The sequence below is a fragment of the Aptenodytes patagonicus genome, chromosome 9 (assembly GCF_965638725.1).
Source record: "Aptenodytes patagonicus chromosome 9, bAptPat1.pri.cur, whole genome shotgun sequence".
Classification (NCBI taxonomy): Eukaryota; Metazoa; Chordata; class Aves; order Sphenisciformes; family Spheniscidae; genus Aptenodytes; species Aptenodytes patagonicus.
In genome coordinates this window covers 11,548,154-11,563,144 of record NC_134957.1, presented here as the reverse complement: position 1 = coordinate 11,563,144, position 14,991 = coordinate 11,548,154, and the positions used below count along the sequence as shown (strand labels likewise).

Below are 14,991 nucleotides of genomic sequence, written 5' to 3'. Positions count from 1 at the left end.
TTATCACTGAGGTCAGCTTCAAAGGAGAACGGAGTCTATTATTTCAGGGTTTGTTTTGTCCCCAGTGGATCCTTAATGTAGCAGGCAGCTGTGTCAACGCCAACCCGTTCTGCCATCACAGACCTCAAGGTTTCAACAGACCTAAACTCTTCTGCACCACAGCTAGCCAAGTGTTCATTTATGTTTTTCCTCATTGTTTTCTCATGCATTTCCAGCTTTTAGTTTCAGTAGATTTTGCCCCCCTGCTTTTTAGATAACACAACACACCCCTCCCCCTCCCGCCCAAGTTCCTTCTAGATGGCTGGGGGGAAGGGCAAGAAAGTTAACCCCTTACTCTCTTACAAGAACAAATACCAAATTACGGTGAGACAAATTTCCCTGAGACTTCCTCTCCCTTCTCCCTGCTGAGAATGGCAGGTTCAGACAGGCTCTGAAGACCAGGGCAAACCCGGCAAGCGTAAAAGCCAACATGTCCCCTCCGTTGTATGTGCACTTCAGTTGCTCTGAAGCAAGGGGAGCTGCAAGTCTCATGACATTGTGCTGGCCACTAGAAATAGTGCGTTTTTTTGGAGGCAGTGTAGTTTCAGAGCGGAAGCTGAGGTTTCCCTTCTGTGCTGGGGCAGAGCTGGCGCTCAGCAGATGTATCATGTCACTGGGTGAGTGACCAGCGCAAGGAAAGGAGAAGTTCTTTTGTTTGACGGTGATACAACACAGCAAAGCCCTCTGTGACTGTCAGAAGAAAAACGTTCTGTTTCCAACAGGTTTTACTACCAAACATGCCAAAAATATAAATAAAAAAAATAATCACACACTTGCTGCATAGAGAGAACCAACAACCTTGGCACTGGAGAGAGGCTTTTTGTGTTTCCACTGTTCTGCTGCTTACCACCAAAGCCATTTTGCTGCCCAGACTAGAGGCAGTGCCAACATGAGGTACATAGCATCTGCTCCAGCTGGAGCGTCTGATAACCCTGTCTTAACTCCTGTTGCCTTCTTCCTCTGCAGCTTCTCCCAGGCTTCAGGTCTTCTGAGGAAGTTGCCTGGACCTCCTCAGAGCAGATCAGTGCTGCGAGGAATCAAAAGTTGGAAAAATCATGGTGTTACATAGTCAGTGGCGGAACTTGGAGCTGGGAGCTTATAATGGCAGCAAATCTTGTGTAAAACACTAGGCTAGCTGAAAATTAATGAGGATGGCACTTGGGTAAAAGAGAGCGCCATGCCCTGTGTTTCAGGCCTGGATCTGCTGAGGTGAGGATGGGGAAGCTGAGAAGTTTTCAGTTCCCTTCCCACACAGCATCGACCTCGCACCACACACTTCTGCCCTGCACGGCCGCAGCTCCCCATTCCCCTCGTTTCTTTTGTCCTGCACCACCTCTGAGACCGCTGACACCAGCAGCTGATGCTTCAGCCTGGTGTCTCCAAGGCCAGCTTCTGGGAGTGTACATGCTGGCTACAGCAAACACACTGCTGTGTGGGGTGAATTACCTCACCCCAGGTGCAAAGCACGAGAGACCCTCACACACATTTCTAATGGTCCCCGCACTGCTTGCCCTTAGTCAGGCACAGCTCCCTTCCTCTCCAGCTGGGAGGGGGGAGCTGGCCAGGTCTGAGAGCTGAGACCAGTGCTTGGAGTGGGGCCTGGCACTGCCGTAGCCCCTGCAAGGACAGGCAGGCCCTGCCTGCTGCTGCCTGCCTCCCCTGGGAAGCGCAGCAGCCTGACACTGCAGCACAACCGTCCGTGCATGTCCACTGCTGTGTTTATGAAACCTTCATAATACAGGCAGGAGACTTTTCTCTCTGATCTTGCCTGATAATCATCTAATGTCCTGAAGAAGTGTCATTGTAATTCAGAGCACTAAAGGTAAAAGTGAAGCTCTTCTTCCCAGCAATCAGGCCATAAAAAGCTAGGTGAACCTGCTATTAGGCTGCTGACCTGGGAATGGAAGATTCATGGCAGCAGAGACAAAAGCCATGTGGGTCCAAGTCAGTGCCAAGAAGGAGGGCTTGCATGACCCAGAGCTCATCTGCTTCCCCATGCTCCCCCCGCTGCACTGACTGATTTAATAAAAGCCAATAACTGTCCCTACAAATTTGCTTTGCTAAAGCCAGGTGGCATCCCCCCCTCCCTGCCCCTGGTCTGCTTGCCAAGCCTGTAGGACAGAGAGATGCTGCCTACAGGTCTCCGACAGACAGGGAGGGCAGAGTACCGCAGCAGCATCCCAGCGCATGTAAGACGCAAATGATTAACAATGAGGAACCAAACCAGGCTGTTGAGTAACAGAGTGTACTGCAGGAAATGCACTTCAGCTGAAGGCAGGAACAGCTAAGCACGCAGCCTTGCTGCTTTTGTAAAAAGGAACTTTTCTTCTGTTTTATTTACTTTTGCCAGAGATCCAGGAATGCCCTGGAGTAGGTTTAAGCAGCAATGACAGACTGCACACTCCACAGCAAAGCCTGCACCCCATTAGCATGGGGCTTACACTCTGGGGGCTCCTCATTAGGACTGCACAAAATCCAGGGTTAATGAAAGTGATGGGTTTTGCATTACAGACCGTACAGTTCAGCCCTCCTGCTTGAGAGGAAGACCTTGGAAATGCAAAGTATAGCCTTGTAGCTCAGGAATCACCTGGCAAAAAGGAGAAGCCAAAATGCACATTCCAAGAAGAGTCTTAAACTTAATGTAGGGCATGTGGGCTTCTTATTTTTAAGCTGATCTTGTGATTTTAGAGCAGTCAGCAGCAGAAGTACGGCTGATCTAGAAGACACACTGGCCAAACAGCTCCAAAGCCTGCAAGCACAAGAAGAGGAGGAAAATAATGCCCCCCCCTCCCCAATCTCTTGAGCACATATCTGCAGCGCTTCCTTACTTCTCCTGCCTTACAGAGGGCTCCCTCAGCTTCACGCATCCTCCCTGGGAGTCGGTGTCTCTCTCTGAGCCCTGATGTGCTTCAGCTGAGCAAGGGTATTCATTCCCCACAGGAGCTCCAGTGCTACTAATGGAGCGGGACCCCATCTCTTGCCCCTTATGTCTGCAAAGCACCCCCCACTGCTCCTGGAGGATTAGCCTCCTCCTCTCCCCCTTCTGTAAGGCTGCTCGGGTCCCAGCCGCTTCCTCCTGCAGCAGCTGATAGCCTCCTCTCCTGCCCTCCCGGGCTCAGGCAGGAGCCGCGGTCCTTCAGACAAGGTCCAGGGAGAAGCCAGCAGAAGCAGTACAGTGAATGCACACCCAGAGCAGCATCACAACAGCTCTGTGTTTCCCGCAGAGCAGCCTGGCTTCCCACCCCTTTCACCCTCCAGAAATGACAGGGCTTGCGTGTGGACTCTGTATAGCCTTCTGCTGGCCCAGAGCTGGGCCAGGTTGGCCGTGGCCCTTCCCCAAAGGCCTCTGGGGTGGTGGTGTGGGACCTGCTCTGCCCTCCTCCCAGCAGTGCTCATGCATTCGCTGCGTTTCCAAAGCCACAGTCATGGTGCTTTGTAGCAAGCTCTCCTGGCCTGGCCCTGGCATGGAAGATGTGCATAGGAAATGTTCTCTCAGGATTGAGTGAATTCCTGTGTCTCACTGTTGATGTATTCTGCCTTGCTCTGTGTCTTATTCTCCTAGCTTCTCTGTGCTCAAAAAGTGGATATGAAGTGTTTTTTCAGCATGCAGAGCTACCTTTCCTCACCATGGCTCCCTAGGACCAGTTTCAATGGTCGGGGCATCAATTCACTGGGGTAGCAGTGCGCTCGTAAGGCTTCGTGTGCTCCCATCATCCCTGCAGAGCCAACACAACTGCCACCTTCCTGCGAGGCTGCAACCATGGCCCGCTCAGCCATGGCCCAGGCTGGCCACTGAGCTATTTTCCACTTGGAAGAGAATATTCGATTTGAGTCACCAAGAGCCAAAACATAGGGAGGTGCAGAACATTTTTTTTAAATAACTGCTTTTTAGAGCAAACCAATGTGTTGAGCAATGGCGTGAAATGAAAGTCAAGGATTTTAACTCCTGAGCTAAATCACAGGCAAGTTTGTGATATCGTTTAGATGACCTCTCTTCTCAGGCTCTTCAGCATACTTTAGCCTTCCACTGGCAGTGAAGGAAGACTTGGTATTAAGCATTCTCAGAGTCCTAACCTCTGACAGCGATTTAGTAGCATAACACTTTACACCCTGCTGTGAGTGATAACTTCCTAAAAAAAATAGAACTAGCTGAAGCATCTGGAAGAAAGGTGCTAATGGCAAACCTTCGGCCCTAAATGTGCCCAGCTCAAGCACTGATGCTTCTAACCAGCTCACTGAAATGAGAGTTTTTCCATTGTCTCCAGGCCTCAGCCTGATGTCATCACTGGAGCACTGTGACTTACTCTCACTGCAGTGGTAGGTGGCTGCAGGTTTGGTGACTTTGCATGTGGAGGCAGCACCAAGACCCTGACAACCAGCTTTGGGGGCTGTGGTGACGTGTAGTCATGCGAGGAGTCTGGTGTGGGCTGACTTGATGCCCCCCTCCTGTCCTCTCTGCTTTGAAAGGGAAACCAAGTCAAACTTCCAAGTCAAACCCTGGCCATGACTGTACCCCTGCCTCTTCTGCAGAATTAATCAGAAGACTGAGAAAAAGCATAAATTTGCAGGCAACAGAAAAATGACAGTGCCGGATGGTGAAATACCAAGGAAGTTGGAATTCATATGCAACAAAATCCTTCGAAGCCTTTTGTATTTGCCCTGAGAAAGAAAATGCATTGCACTAATCAAGCACTTTTCAAGGCATTTTACAAACATGAGCACTCACAGCATCCCCATAACACAGGTCAGCATTAATACCTCTCTTGTAATCAGACAGATTGACTCCTGTCCCACAGAGTGAATCAGTGTCAGTCTGTTGCGTCCAGGGAGGTCCCTTGCTCAATCATTATTCCAAATGCCTCAAATTCCTCTCTATTTTATTATGCCTCTGGCTGTAAAAATAAAATGCTAGCATTTCCTTCAACACCAATTCTGCTTTTCCAGGAGAAAACCAGAAGGTGGCAGTTAGGAGGCTCATCACCTACAGGGACATTCCCTCTTCCTCTATCAATGAGCTCCACTCTGATAGCAAAAATGACATTCCTGGAACATCAACCCCCCTGCTGTGATCCCTTTACCATGCTCTAACAAAAAAGACTCAAGGACAAGCAGGATGTACAACTAGTATTCGTTGAGCTGTAAAAGCCAGAGGATGTCCATTTCCAGCACAATCCCTGGCTCCTCGCAGTCTGGGATGCCCTAATAGGGGAACATGCACTTGAGAATACACCTTGCCGGTGTTATTGCCTAGCAACATTGCACCCAGCTATACCTTGATTTGCTGGCTAAAGACATTTGTGTTTCCACTCCTTCAGATCCTCTCTTCCTCACCTTGGTCCTTCAGGCTGCTCAGAAAGTATTCACTCTATAAAAGTAGGTAGATAACCACTTGGCTGAGAGTTTCTGCACCAACGGGCAGGGCCTCATTTGCCAAAGCCCAAGAAGGTTATGCAGTTCCCCTGGGTTAAAGCAAGCAGTGAGACTGGTATATTTATCAGAGCAGAAGGCAGACAGGAAGAAGAATTTCCTTTGGTAAAGTTTACCACTCAATATCTGCAGCCCTGCACGGCTGCTCATGTGGAAAAGCTGGTACCCTACTAAATTTTTTCTATTTCATATTCTGATTCCATTGCATTCACAAGGTTTTCATACTCAGGATTTTTCCTGATGCATATGCTGTCACGGCCGTTGTCTTTCATGGCGAAAGCGTCATTGGATGTTTCAGTCTTAGAATTTGTATCCTTGTGTAGGCACTTAACAGGCACTTCCACATCAGTCTCCAATCTTGTGACATCTGCAGTGCTATGGCTGAAACAACAGAGAGACAATATTGAGAAGGACGACTAACTCGGAAGCAATTTGATTTACATCTTAGTCAAACACAAGATCTATCACATAATCGGTGGAACAGCAAAATTTATATTCATCTAGTGAGGGCCTGGGAGGCTAGACACTAGAAAGTAACATTAGAAGAATTACACACACAAAAAGAAGCAATAAACAGTTAACATTGGTACCATTAAACTCTCATGGCATTATCATATTACACTCAAAAGAGTTACCAGCAGATAATCTAGCCTTTAGAAAGTAACTACCAGTAATAATTGCAAAAAAATGGCAATGTGTGAGTCTACAGATGGCTAAGGTATGTCTCTGAATAGGAAAGTAGTATGAAGGGATTAAAGGTTGAGATTAGGACAGGGCAGAAGATATGTTCGTATAATTGTAAGCAAATAGGAATTGCACAAAATAATACTTGGATAAGCACTGGGACATGTTTCTTAAAGAGAAAGGCATGTATAGAAGGAACTTATCTCGAGGGAAGAGCTGAGAATTCCTGTATTTTGCTTTGTGAAATAATCGTGGGAATTTACTGCAGAGAACAGTTTTCCCATGGCATCTGCAAGGCAGAGCGAAGGACCCAGAAAGTCTTTCTTTCATGCTAACATATTAAAGAACACTCTCTCTTGCTACCTCCTGCACTAAAATGTTAATGTCCTCATGCTGCTAAGTAAATGGACTGTCAAGGTATTCAGATCCTCCCCCAGCAAGTCAAGGAAATCTTTGGCTTTTCACTGAGCAAAGAGGCTTTTTGGAAATAGACATCAGTGTGATTCTATGATGCCCTCAAAGTCTTCTTAGTGAAAAATTGTCCCAGGTGAAAAATGGTACTCACAAAGCAACTTCATAGAGAGGTTCTGGGGAAAAAAAAGGAAGAATCGAAGATGTCCATCAACATATTTTATGATTAATGTGCCACAGAAAAAAAACCCAGCCGCCCCCAGGTATTCCCACCTTCAGGAATGACGCTCCCACCCTGCCCCTCCCTAGAAGGGACCAGCTGGGGCTGGGGGTTGGAGCAGGGGCCGGGGCTGGGGCCGGGGGATGGGGGTGACGGGGATGTGGATGTCGGGGATGGGGATGGAGCCGTGGCGAGCGCCGCGCCGTCCCGCCCGCCCCTTCCCGTCCCCTCGGACCAGGGCTGCCCTCTACCGCCCGTCCCGCCCGCGGGCCGCGTTTCTCGCCGCTCGCGCCGCCGCCGCCCGCCCTGTCCCCGTCCCCATCTACCGCCCCCGCCCCCGCAGCGCCCCGCCGGGCCCGTCCCGCCTCCGCCCCGTCCCTGTCCCCGTCCCCACACCGCCCCGCCGGGCTGAGCCCGTCTCGCCCCCGCCCCGTCCCCGTCCCCGTCCCTACACGGCCCCGCCGCGCCCGTCCCGCCCCCGTCCCGTCCCCGTCCCCGTCCCCGTCCCCGTCCCTACACCGCCCCGCCGGGCCCGTCCCGCCCCCGCCCCGTCCCCGCCGCTCACCCGCCTTGTTCCGCCGCCAGCGCAGCAGCGCGGCCAGGAGCGCCCCGAGCGCGGCACCGCCCAGCGCGGCCGCCAGAGCGTAGAGGTGCGGGGGCGGCGGGGCCCGCGGGGCACCTGCGGGCGGAGGCGAGAGCGCTGTGACAGCGGCGGGTGGGGGAGACCCGGCCCGGCCCGCGCCCAGCCGAGCCCCCGCGCCCGCCCGCCCGCCGTTAGCAGAGCCGCGGGGCTTGGGAGCGCCTCGAAACACGCTTTTAAAGTGGTTTAAAACCGAACGAAACCTGCAACTGCAGCCAAACCCCAGACAAACCGCGAAGGCTGGGGCTGAGGTCAGCGCTAGCGTTTTCAGCCCCTTTCAGGCAGAAACACAAAGCAAACTTCAGGCAACAAGTGCACTCCGGCAGGTCTGTAGATGGGCAGCTGGGAGGGCAGCTCCTGCCTAGAGGAAACCCGATGTTTGACAGGCCAGGGATTTGTTCCCTGCAGCAGCCAGGTTTGGTGTTTGGTCTACAGACAGCATTCGTCAACCTACCCTTGCCAGCGCAAATCTTGTGTTTTCTAGCATGGAACTCCACTCACCTACGGGAATGGGAGGCCCCTCTGAAATGGCATCCCTCCCGGAGACCAGCGTTGCTATGGGCAACCCTTCCCCTGCAGCCCAGGTTGCTTACCTGTGGGCACTCGCTGGGGTGCATCGCCTTGGGGGGTGAGTGGGGGTCTGCTGTGCCTGTCGGTCTCAGGGCTGGGCTGCTGTGTGACTGGGGACTCTGCGGGAGAGACTGGTCATCAGGCCATTTCCCTCATGCCCTGTCTGCAGTACAAGCCAGGTAAGAGCAAGACATGCCAAGGGCAGGAGCCAGGCTCCCATTGTGCACAGCCCTGGTCCCAGAGAGACACAGAGGATATTTTCCTGACCCCTGCCATGATCAGGCACACTGAAGCAGGGAGGATGTCAGTCCCTGTGGTTTCCTCTCTGGGTGGCAATCAAGACACAATTCATATTCAGCGTTACATGTCTGATCCTGCTATGAAAGAGGAAACTCCCTGCCTCAGTCTTGTGCAGCGGAGATGAGGAGCTCTAGGCTGGGGACTCACCTCTCACTGTCAGCTCAACGGTGTCGCTCTGCTGCACAGCCCCGGCCCTGACCCTGTTTTCTGCCTCACAGTAGTACTTCCCGGTGTCGGAGGGCCGCACGCTGTCCCACGCCAGCTCGGCCTGGCTGCTCAGGAGCAGGGCTTTCCCTCCCGGGGCGCTCCTGAACCAGCGGTAGCTGATGGGGGGGGACCCGCTGGCTACACAGGTCAGGCTGGTCCTGGCTCCTGCCGGGACTGTCAGCCCCAGCTCGCCGGCCCTGATGACAGGCTTGGTCACTGCAACTGGAAGACAAAGCAGATGGGGCCCAGGTCATGCTGGCCCTGGCTGAAGTGGGGAAGGTTCCTCCCCCCCCTCCACAGCAGTTCACGCTCTGGCTTTCAGTGCTTTCCCAGGAAGAAGAGGGCCACCACTCTCATGCCACCTCTCTTGCACAGGTTAAGTTCACCTGTGCCTAAAGCCAGGTTTACACCAGCTACGCCACCATTGCTACTGCCATATCACACAAGTCCTGCTCTGTTGAGTGGGTGCCCCCTGTGCAGAAAGACAGTTCTTTCTAGCACACACTGAGGATGCTTGGGAAGGGGAGAAAGCAGATTTGGCTAGTACAACACCCACTTGCTGTGCCACTTGCTACAAGAACCACAGAGATGCTGGCTACCTGCACAAAACCGAAACGAGATCTGGATGTTATCTCAAACACCATGGGTTCAAGTGGCCCATCGATAGATCCAGATTGGGGTGTATACTAACTGATCCCCCTTCCCCAGTCCATCCCTACACCTCCACGAGTGGAGAAGAAGGGCTAACATAGCGAGGGAAGAGGATGCCTCAACACCCAGCCTGGATGTGGGTAGACAGTATGGTGAAGACTATTCCCACCAGCTGCTGCTTCTCCTACATCCTCTGTGGATTAGACTGGCTACACAAGAGCAGGGCTTTATTGCTGGATTTACCTTTGACAACTTTAACCATAGTGGTCACCTCCTTTGTTATCAAGCTGTTATTTTTAGACCTCCAGATGACTTGACAGGTGTAGTGTCCGCTGTCAGGGATTTCAAGGTTCTCGATTAGGAGTGAGGCGTTCCCTGGGCTATGCTTTGGCACACTGACCCGCTCTCGGAACCGAGACAACAAGACATGGTCACCAGAATCATCCCTCCGAAAGATGGTAGAGGTGCTATAATCTCGCTCCATGCTCCAGATGAGCATTTGCTGTGTGAAACCTTCTGAGGGCATGTAGGTACACGGTAAAGTGGTGGATCCCATCCATGTGCCCTTTACCTGGTGAACACCAGACAGATCTAGGAGGGCTGCAGGGAACAACAGTTGAAGGGAAGAAATAAGAACGCAGCAGAAGAGGAGAACATCCTTAGGATAGACGGGAATCACTAGGCGGTGGAAGTCAGCATGTGGCCACATCTTAGACGTGCTGTAGACCACAGCCAGCTAAACCAGGGCCTGTCCCCACCTCACTGAGCATAGGGAAGTGAACAGTTGCTTTGACCTCATGGCTATTTTTATTGTTTCTCCCTGGACACTTTCCAGTTCTCAATTCCTTCTCGGTACAGAGAGGCACAAATCCTGCTCCTAGTGGCAGCATCACAGCTACAGTCTTCACAAGACCTTAAGGAGCATCTCTTATTCCTGCTCCCTAGCGCCAGCCTTTACACCCTACTTCAGCTGCTTGGCTTTCTGCTTACACTTGCACATGATGAGTCAAACAGCAACGGCCTCCCCCACTGACACGGGATGCTCTGACACCACCACTTGCAGTGTTGACTTCTACCTTCTATATGGGAGGAAGGATAAACAAAGCAAGTTTACTGCTTCACTGCAATTAACAATGAGTGCAACATGTTTGCATTCATTAATGTCACTATTTTTTTATGCAAATTCCCTGGTACTCACAGGACCCAGCAGTATAGCTGTGTGGGGAGAAGCACTTCTCTGTGCAACAGCCTGTCCCAGAGCTAACAGGAGGTGCCAGTTGGGGGAAGGCAAACATCTGTGGATCTGTGTCCATGGGGACAGCTGAGGGGACTGCTGGGGCTGAGCATAGTGGAAGCTTGTTTCTGACATGCAGCTTTTGTTTTCCTTTACCAGATGACTTTGAGAGGGCAGGCACAGCTCCATTCTTCAAATCTCACATCCCAGTCAAACGCAACTGCTTGATGTATCAGTTTTTAAAGGTTTTCCATTTATCTTCTTCCTCTTCTCACAGACTCCCACCAAGAAAAACTAAGAAGGGTGGAAGCTATTTGGAAAACTGCTCAGAAATACCCTCAAGGCATTTGGTACACTCAAATTCAAGTATGTTTTCTATCCAGTGTATTAATCTGGACACAATTTTATTTAAACATCTCTCCCATATTGTTTTGCATTGTTGTGTTCCGTGAAATAGCTGCCAGCATCCACTGATTCCCTGCAGAGCAGCTACACTCTGTATATGACCAATTTCAACATTAGCAGGGATGACTCCAAAGGAGAGCTGATTGGAAGGAATGGGAGAAACTCAGCAAAATAAAAATCCCTGAGACAGCATTTTCAAAAGAAGTATTTCCTCCCAGTGACAATTCTTAAACGGGGATGTGGTCTTCCAAACAAACAATGTGAATTCTCCCACCAGGGGGAAATAGAGCTGGACCAGGCGAAAACCTTAAGGGCTATGTTAGAGATTAGAAGACTGATCAGAGGGATTTGTATTATCTATAATGCACGATAATGGAAAAAAAATTGAACTTTTACATTTCTGGCCCATTTTCTAAAATGGTTGAGCATCTTCCTTCCTAGCCTGCCAGCACCAGCTGTCCTGGTGGCATGGAAGCGCCATGCAGGTAGGAGCCTTTAGGGATCTGTTTTTGAAGTATTGGACCTGGAAGAGGAGCACTGGACCAAACCCAATCTTTTTGCTTTAGCCTTAGACAACTTCAGATCTGACCTAGATTGCTTGGATCATACCTGCTTTAACCAGATAAGCACCCTGCTGAGCACTCAAGTGGACACAGAAGAGGGGGCGGATTTTGTGGTACCCGGCTCATTCTCCCAATCTCTCCAGCTGTCTGCCCACTGAGACCACAGCTCCTCTGGGAAGTGCCTCTTGTAAGTAGCAAATTACCTGAATTTAGCTGTACTTGGCTCACCTCTACCCATACCCCCTTATCCCGCTCCCCCTTTCCCCTCCTCCCCAGAAAGGCACTGGTTATGTTCAGCTGCATTAACTCACAATAAGTCGCTTGAGAGGCAGACCCCAGAAATCTCCAAAGCTGTTTTTTTTATGATGAAATGGGGAACATACTTCAACCCATTTTTCTAAATGTCAGGAGCAATTCTGTGCTTCTGTATACAACTTGTTAAAGCACCTTTCTCCTGTTTCCCAAAACCTTCCTCTGCTGGTGTCAGTGTCATAATGTGCCCTGGGAGTGGCACATATGCCTCATGGGCACATGAATCGAAGCAAAGATTCCAGTATTACCTCTCCTAATGCACGTAGAGAGTCAACAGATCAGGAGAGACCAAGGGGAATCATGTGTGTGCCCACACCTAGTCTCAAAATTACAGCTCTTCTTCCCAGGATCATGCTAGCAGAACAATAGTGATACATTATTAAATTCTAGAATAATACATATTCCAGCCTCACAAAGACTGTTTTGGAAGCTAACACACCAGAGCAGGTCCTCTCCAAGGGTCCTGAACAATCCTGTTTTGTTCTTGCTTTGGGGATGGGAGCTGACCTTTTGCCCGATACTGCCCTGTTTGTTCCACTCTTAAAAGCACCTTGTTGTATCTGATACCAAAGGAGACTCTTGTGAATTCTCAGGCTCTATTTTTCATACAACAAACTAAAGACTTTCCACATTTGACAATTTTTAAAAATTAAGACACTGTAATTCAAAAGATTTTCCCTACCCTCTTCGTACTCTGATTTTTGTTCTTACACGTTGAAGCATTTACTCACCGTTGCAGCTGATGAAAGCCATCACAAACACCACTATCTGCACAACTTCTCCCATTCTCCCAGAACTGCAGGTCCGTCCTCCTTTCCCTGCACTTTGTGAGAGACCCCCACACTCCTGGGACCAGAATGCAAATGAAGAACACTTCCCTTTCTTCTGTCCTTTGTCATCTAGGATCCTCTTTCTGAAATATCACGAGTCCATTTCACTGCTGACTTAGGTGAAGGGTAAAGGATGGACAAAGACTGTAAGGATCTTTCCAGTTCCATTTCATGTTCCCCTGTCCCCACCCACTTCTTTTACCATTCTCTTGACTTTTCTGACTAGTGCTCTTTTTTATTATTCTTCATAATTGTGTCTGTCCTTCCTTCCTTCCTTCCTTTCTTCCTTTCTTTCTTTCTTTCTCTTTCTTTCTTTCTTTCTTTCTTTCTTTCTTTCTTTCTTTCTTTCTTTCTTTCTTTCTTTCTTTCTCTTTCTTTCTTTCTTTCTTTCTTTCTTTCTTTCTTTCTTTCTTTCTTTCTTTCTTTCTTTCTTTCTTTCTTTCTTTCTTTCACATTTGCATTCACTTCACAGTGAAAGAGCTTTATGATGACTATACAGTCAAGCACTCGGTAGCAAGGGAAAGCAAAATTGAGGATGCTTGTGAAGCGTGAATTCAGTTCCCTCTGACTTGTGTGTGATGCTATTGCTCAGCAGAGTGCTCAGCATCTCTCTCCATCGTACCATGAGGGCTCAAAACTGGGCATCCAGAAATGGAAAAGCACAGTGAATGCACTGACTCACCTAACACCGTGCAGGAGCATGAGGCAGAGACCAACTTGTTGGTGCTCAATTCCATTTCCTTAGTGTCTTCTCCTGCTGATGGTACTCAGCTCTTCCACCACACGCATGTACCAACTTCTGCAGCAACAGACTTTCTGAGGGCAACCCCATTCACCTTCTGAGTAGGTCAGTCTGTGACCTGAGTGACGAAGACAACCAGCCCTAGTTTCTTTGCCAAACAGTCTGAGCCTTTTAGACCAGAAAACTTAGGATGCCACTTTTACTGCTTTTTTTCTGTTTTAACAGAAAACGTGCAAAGAGATGTTAAAAAAACAACATCCTGCTCTTTACTATGATAGGAATTTCCCTGCAAAAGCTCCATTTTCTACCACCTGCCCAGAAACTGCGATGGAGTTTGGGGCCATGGAGAAGGTGCATGGGGAAACGAAAGGTTAACATGCTAGAGTCATCCGCAAGCTTTTACCATCTACTGGTGATCAGATGGTCACTGCCTGGTGCTCTAATTTTCACAGCATCACAGACTACCTTGGTACACATTTCTGCTGCGATAGTCCAGTTCATGGGCAAAAGTCATCATGTTTCATGCTCTGCAAGCACACGCAGTGTTTTCTAAGGAGGTGACTTACGACTGGTGGCAGAGGGACTTTAATCCAGGAGACATTCTGGGTGTGCTCTGTAGGGGTACCTTTAAAAGTACGTCCAAAAGTTATCAATAGGTGTTATGCACAGGATTAATATGTGCCCGCTAATTATTACCAAAAGGAGAAGGAATTACAGAAGATAAGAAACATGTATAAAAGCAAAGCTACTGACCTAGTGAATTCTGTTATAGGCTTTTAATCATTCACTAAAGCAACTTTTTGGCATTTATTCAATAGACATGGCTTAGCATATAGTTTTAACAACTGCACCAGGAGAACAGTACCTCTGAGCAGGAGGCAGACGTGTCTGAAATACAGGGAGCCATTTTCTGTCGGAACTGGGAGGGAAAGGTAATTGGTGTAGTTTTGCCACAGCTATGTCCCATCATGACAGGTACCTGTTTGCTTTAGCTGAAGTGTTTACATTGCAGCTGAGCTCAGACAGTTCTCTGGAATTGCTGCCATTTGTCAATGATGGCTTGTTCCCTCTCTGCAGAGGGCAATGAAAACTGGAGACTATCTTCATTTTACCAAAGTCAGTAAACTGATGAGAACTGTGCAGGTCTCATTTCAGTCTTCGGGTGGAGGCATGTCCACAACTGGATGGCTTGCTGAATGTGATTTCAGCTGTGCTCTGCTTATTGCTGCAGTAAAACTTGCCAGTGGCAAGCGTGGGCAGCCTGGAGCAAAAAGCTGAATGTGGTGTGGCAAGACCTGGTGCAACAAATTCATACGAGGTTCCAGGCTAAAAGCTACCACCAGCTGTCATCCTGCTGAGGAAGACAATGGAGGCAGCAGCACCACCCGTTCTTGCAGAGCATATCCTTGCTGGTGCTGTGGAAACTTGATTTTTGCTGCCTTTTCTTCTTGACTTCTTTGCTGAAGCTACCAGTGTGGTACCAGTTCATACTGCCTGTACCCCATCTGCCCACTCTGCCACCAAGGAGCCATTAGCTATGTTTTGAGTCCTGCCTAAAAGCAAACAAGCAAACAAACAAACAAAAAAGCACTTGTTAAAATTCAAGCGATGTCACTGAAAGAGTGAATATGAGTCCATTTTCAGAGAGATAATTTAAAACCCAACCTTTTGCACACCCTGGCCCATGACTGGCGATAGAAGCTTGTCCCAACAAACTCTCTCCTACGCAAAAGACTTTAAAAGAAGCTGGATTTTG

At 49.4% G+C, this 14,991-nt stretch overlaps 1 protein-coding gene across 3 annotated transcripts; it reads right to left on the bottom strand.

The window, feature by feature from the left end:
* Positions 1-719: 719 nt before the first annotated feature.
* LOC143164479 (V-set and immunoglobulin domain-containing protein 4-like) lies at positions 720-12,642 on the bottom strand. Of its 3 annotated transcripts, none has more exons than XM_076347125.1 (9): positions 12,395-12,642; positions 9,393-9,749; positions 8,439-8,720; positions 8,015-8,122; positions 7,347-7,460; positions 6,716-6,737; positions 5,692-5,847; positions 2,627-2,788; positions 720-1,066 (listed from the first exon to the last, which is right to left on the bottom strand). In XM_076347125.1, exons 1-9 carry the CDS (start codon positions 12,447-12,449, stop codon positions 1,051-1,053), a joined length of 1,272 nt encoding a protein of 423 aa, XP_076203240.1. In that variant the 5' UTR covers positions 12,450-12,642; the 3' UTR covers positions 720-1,050. The 3 variants fall into 3 exon arrangements, with proteins under 3 accessions (XP_076203240.1, XP_076203241.1, XP_076203242.1); XM_076347126.1 differs by having other exon boundaries at positions 8,015-8,110; XM_076347127.1 differs by lacking the exon at positions 2,627-2,788.
* Between the last annotated feature and the right edge of the window lie 2,349 nt (positions 12,643-14,991).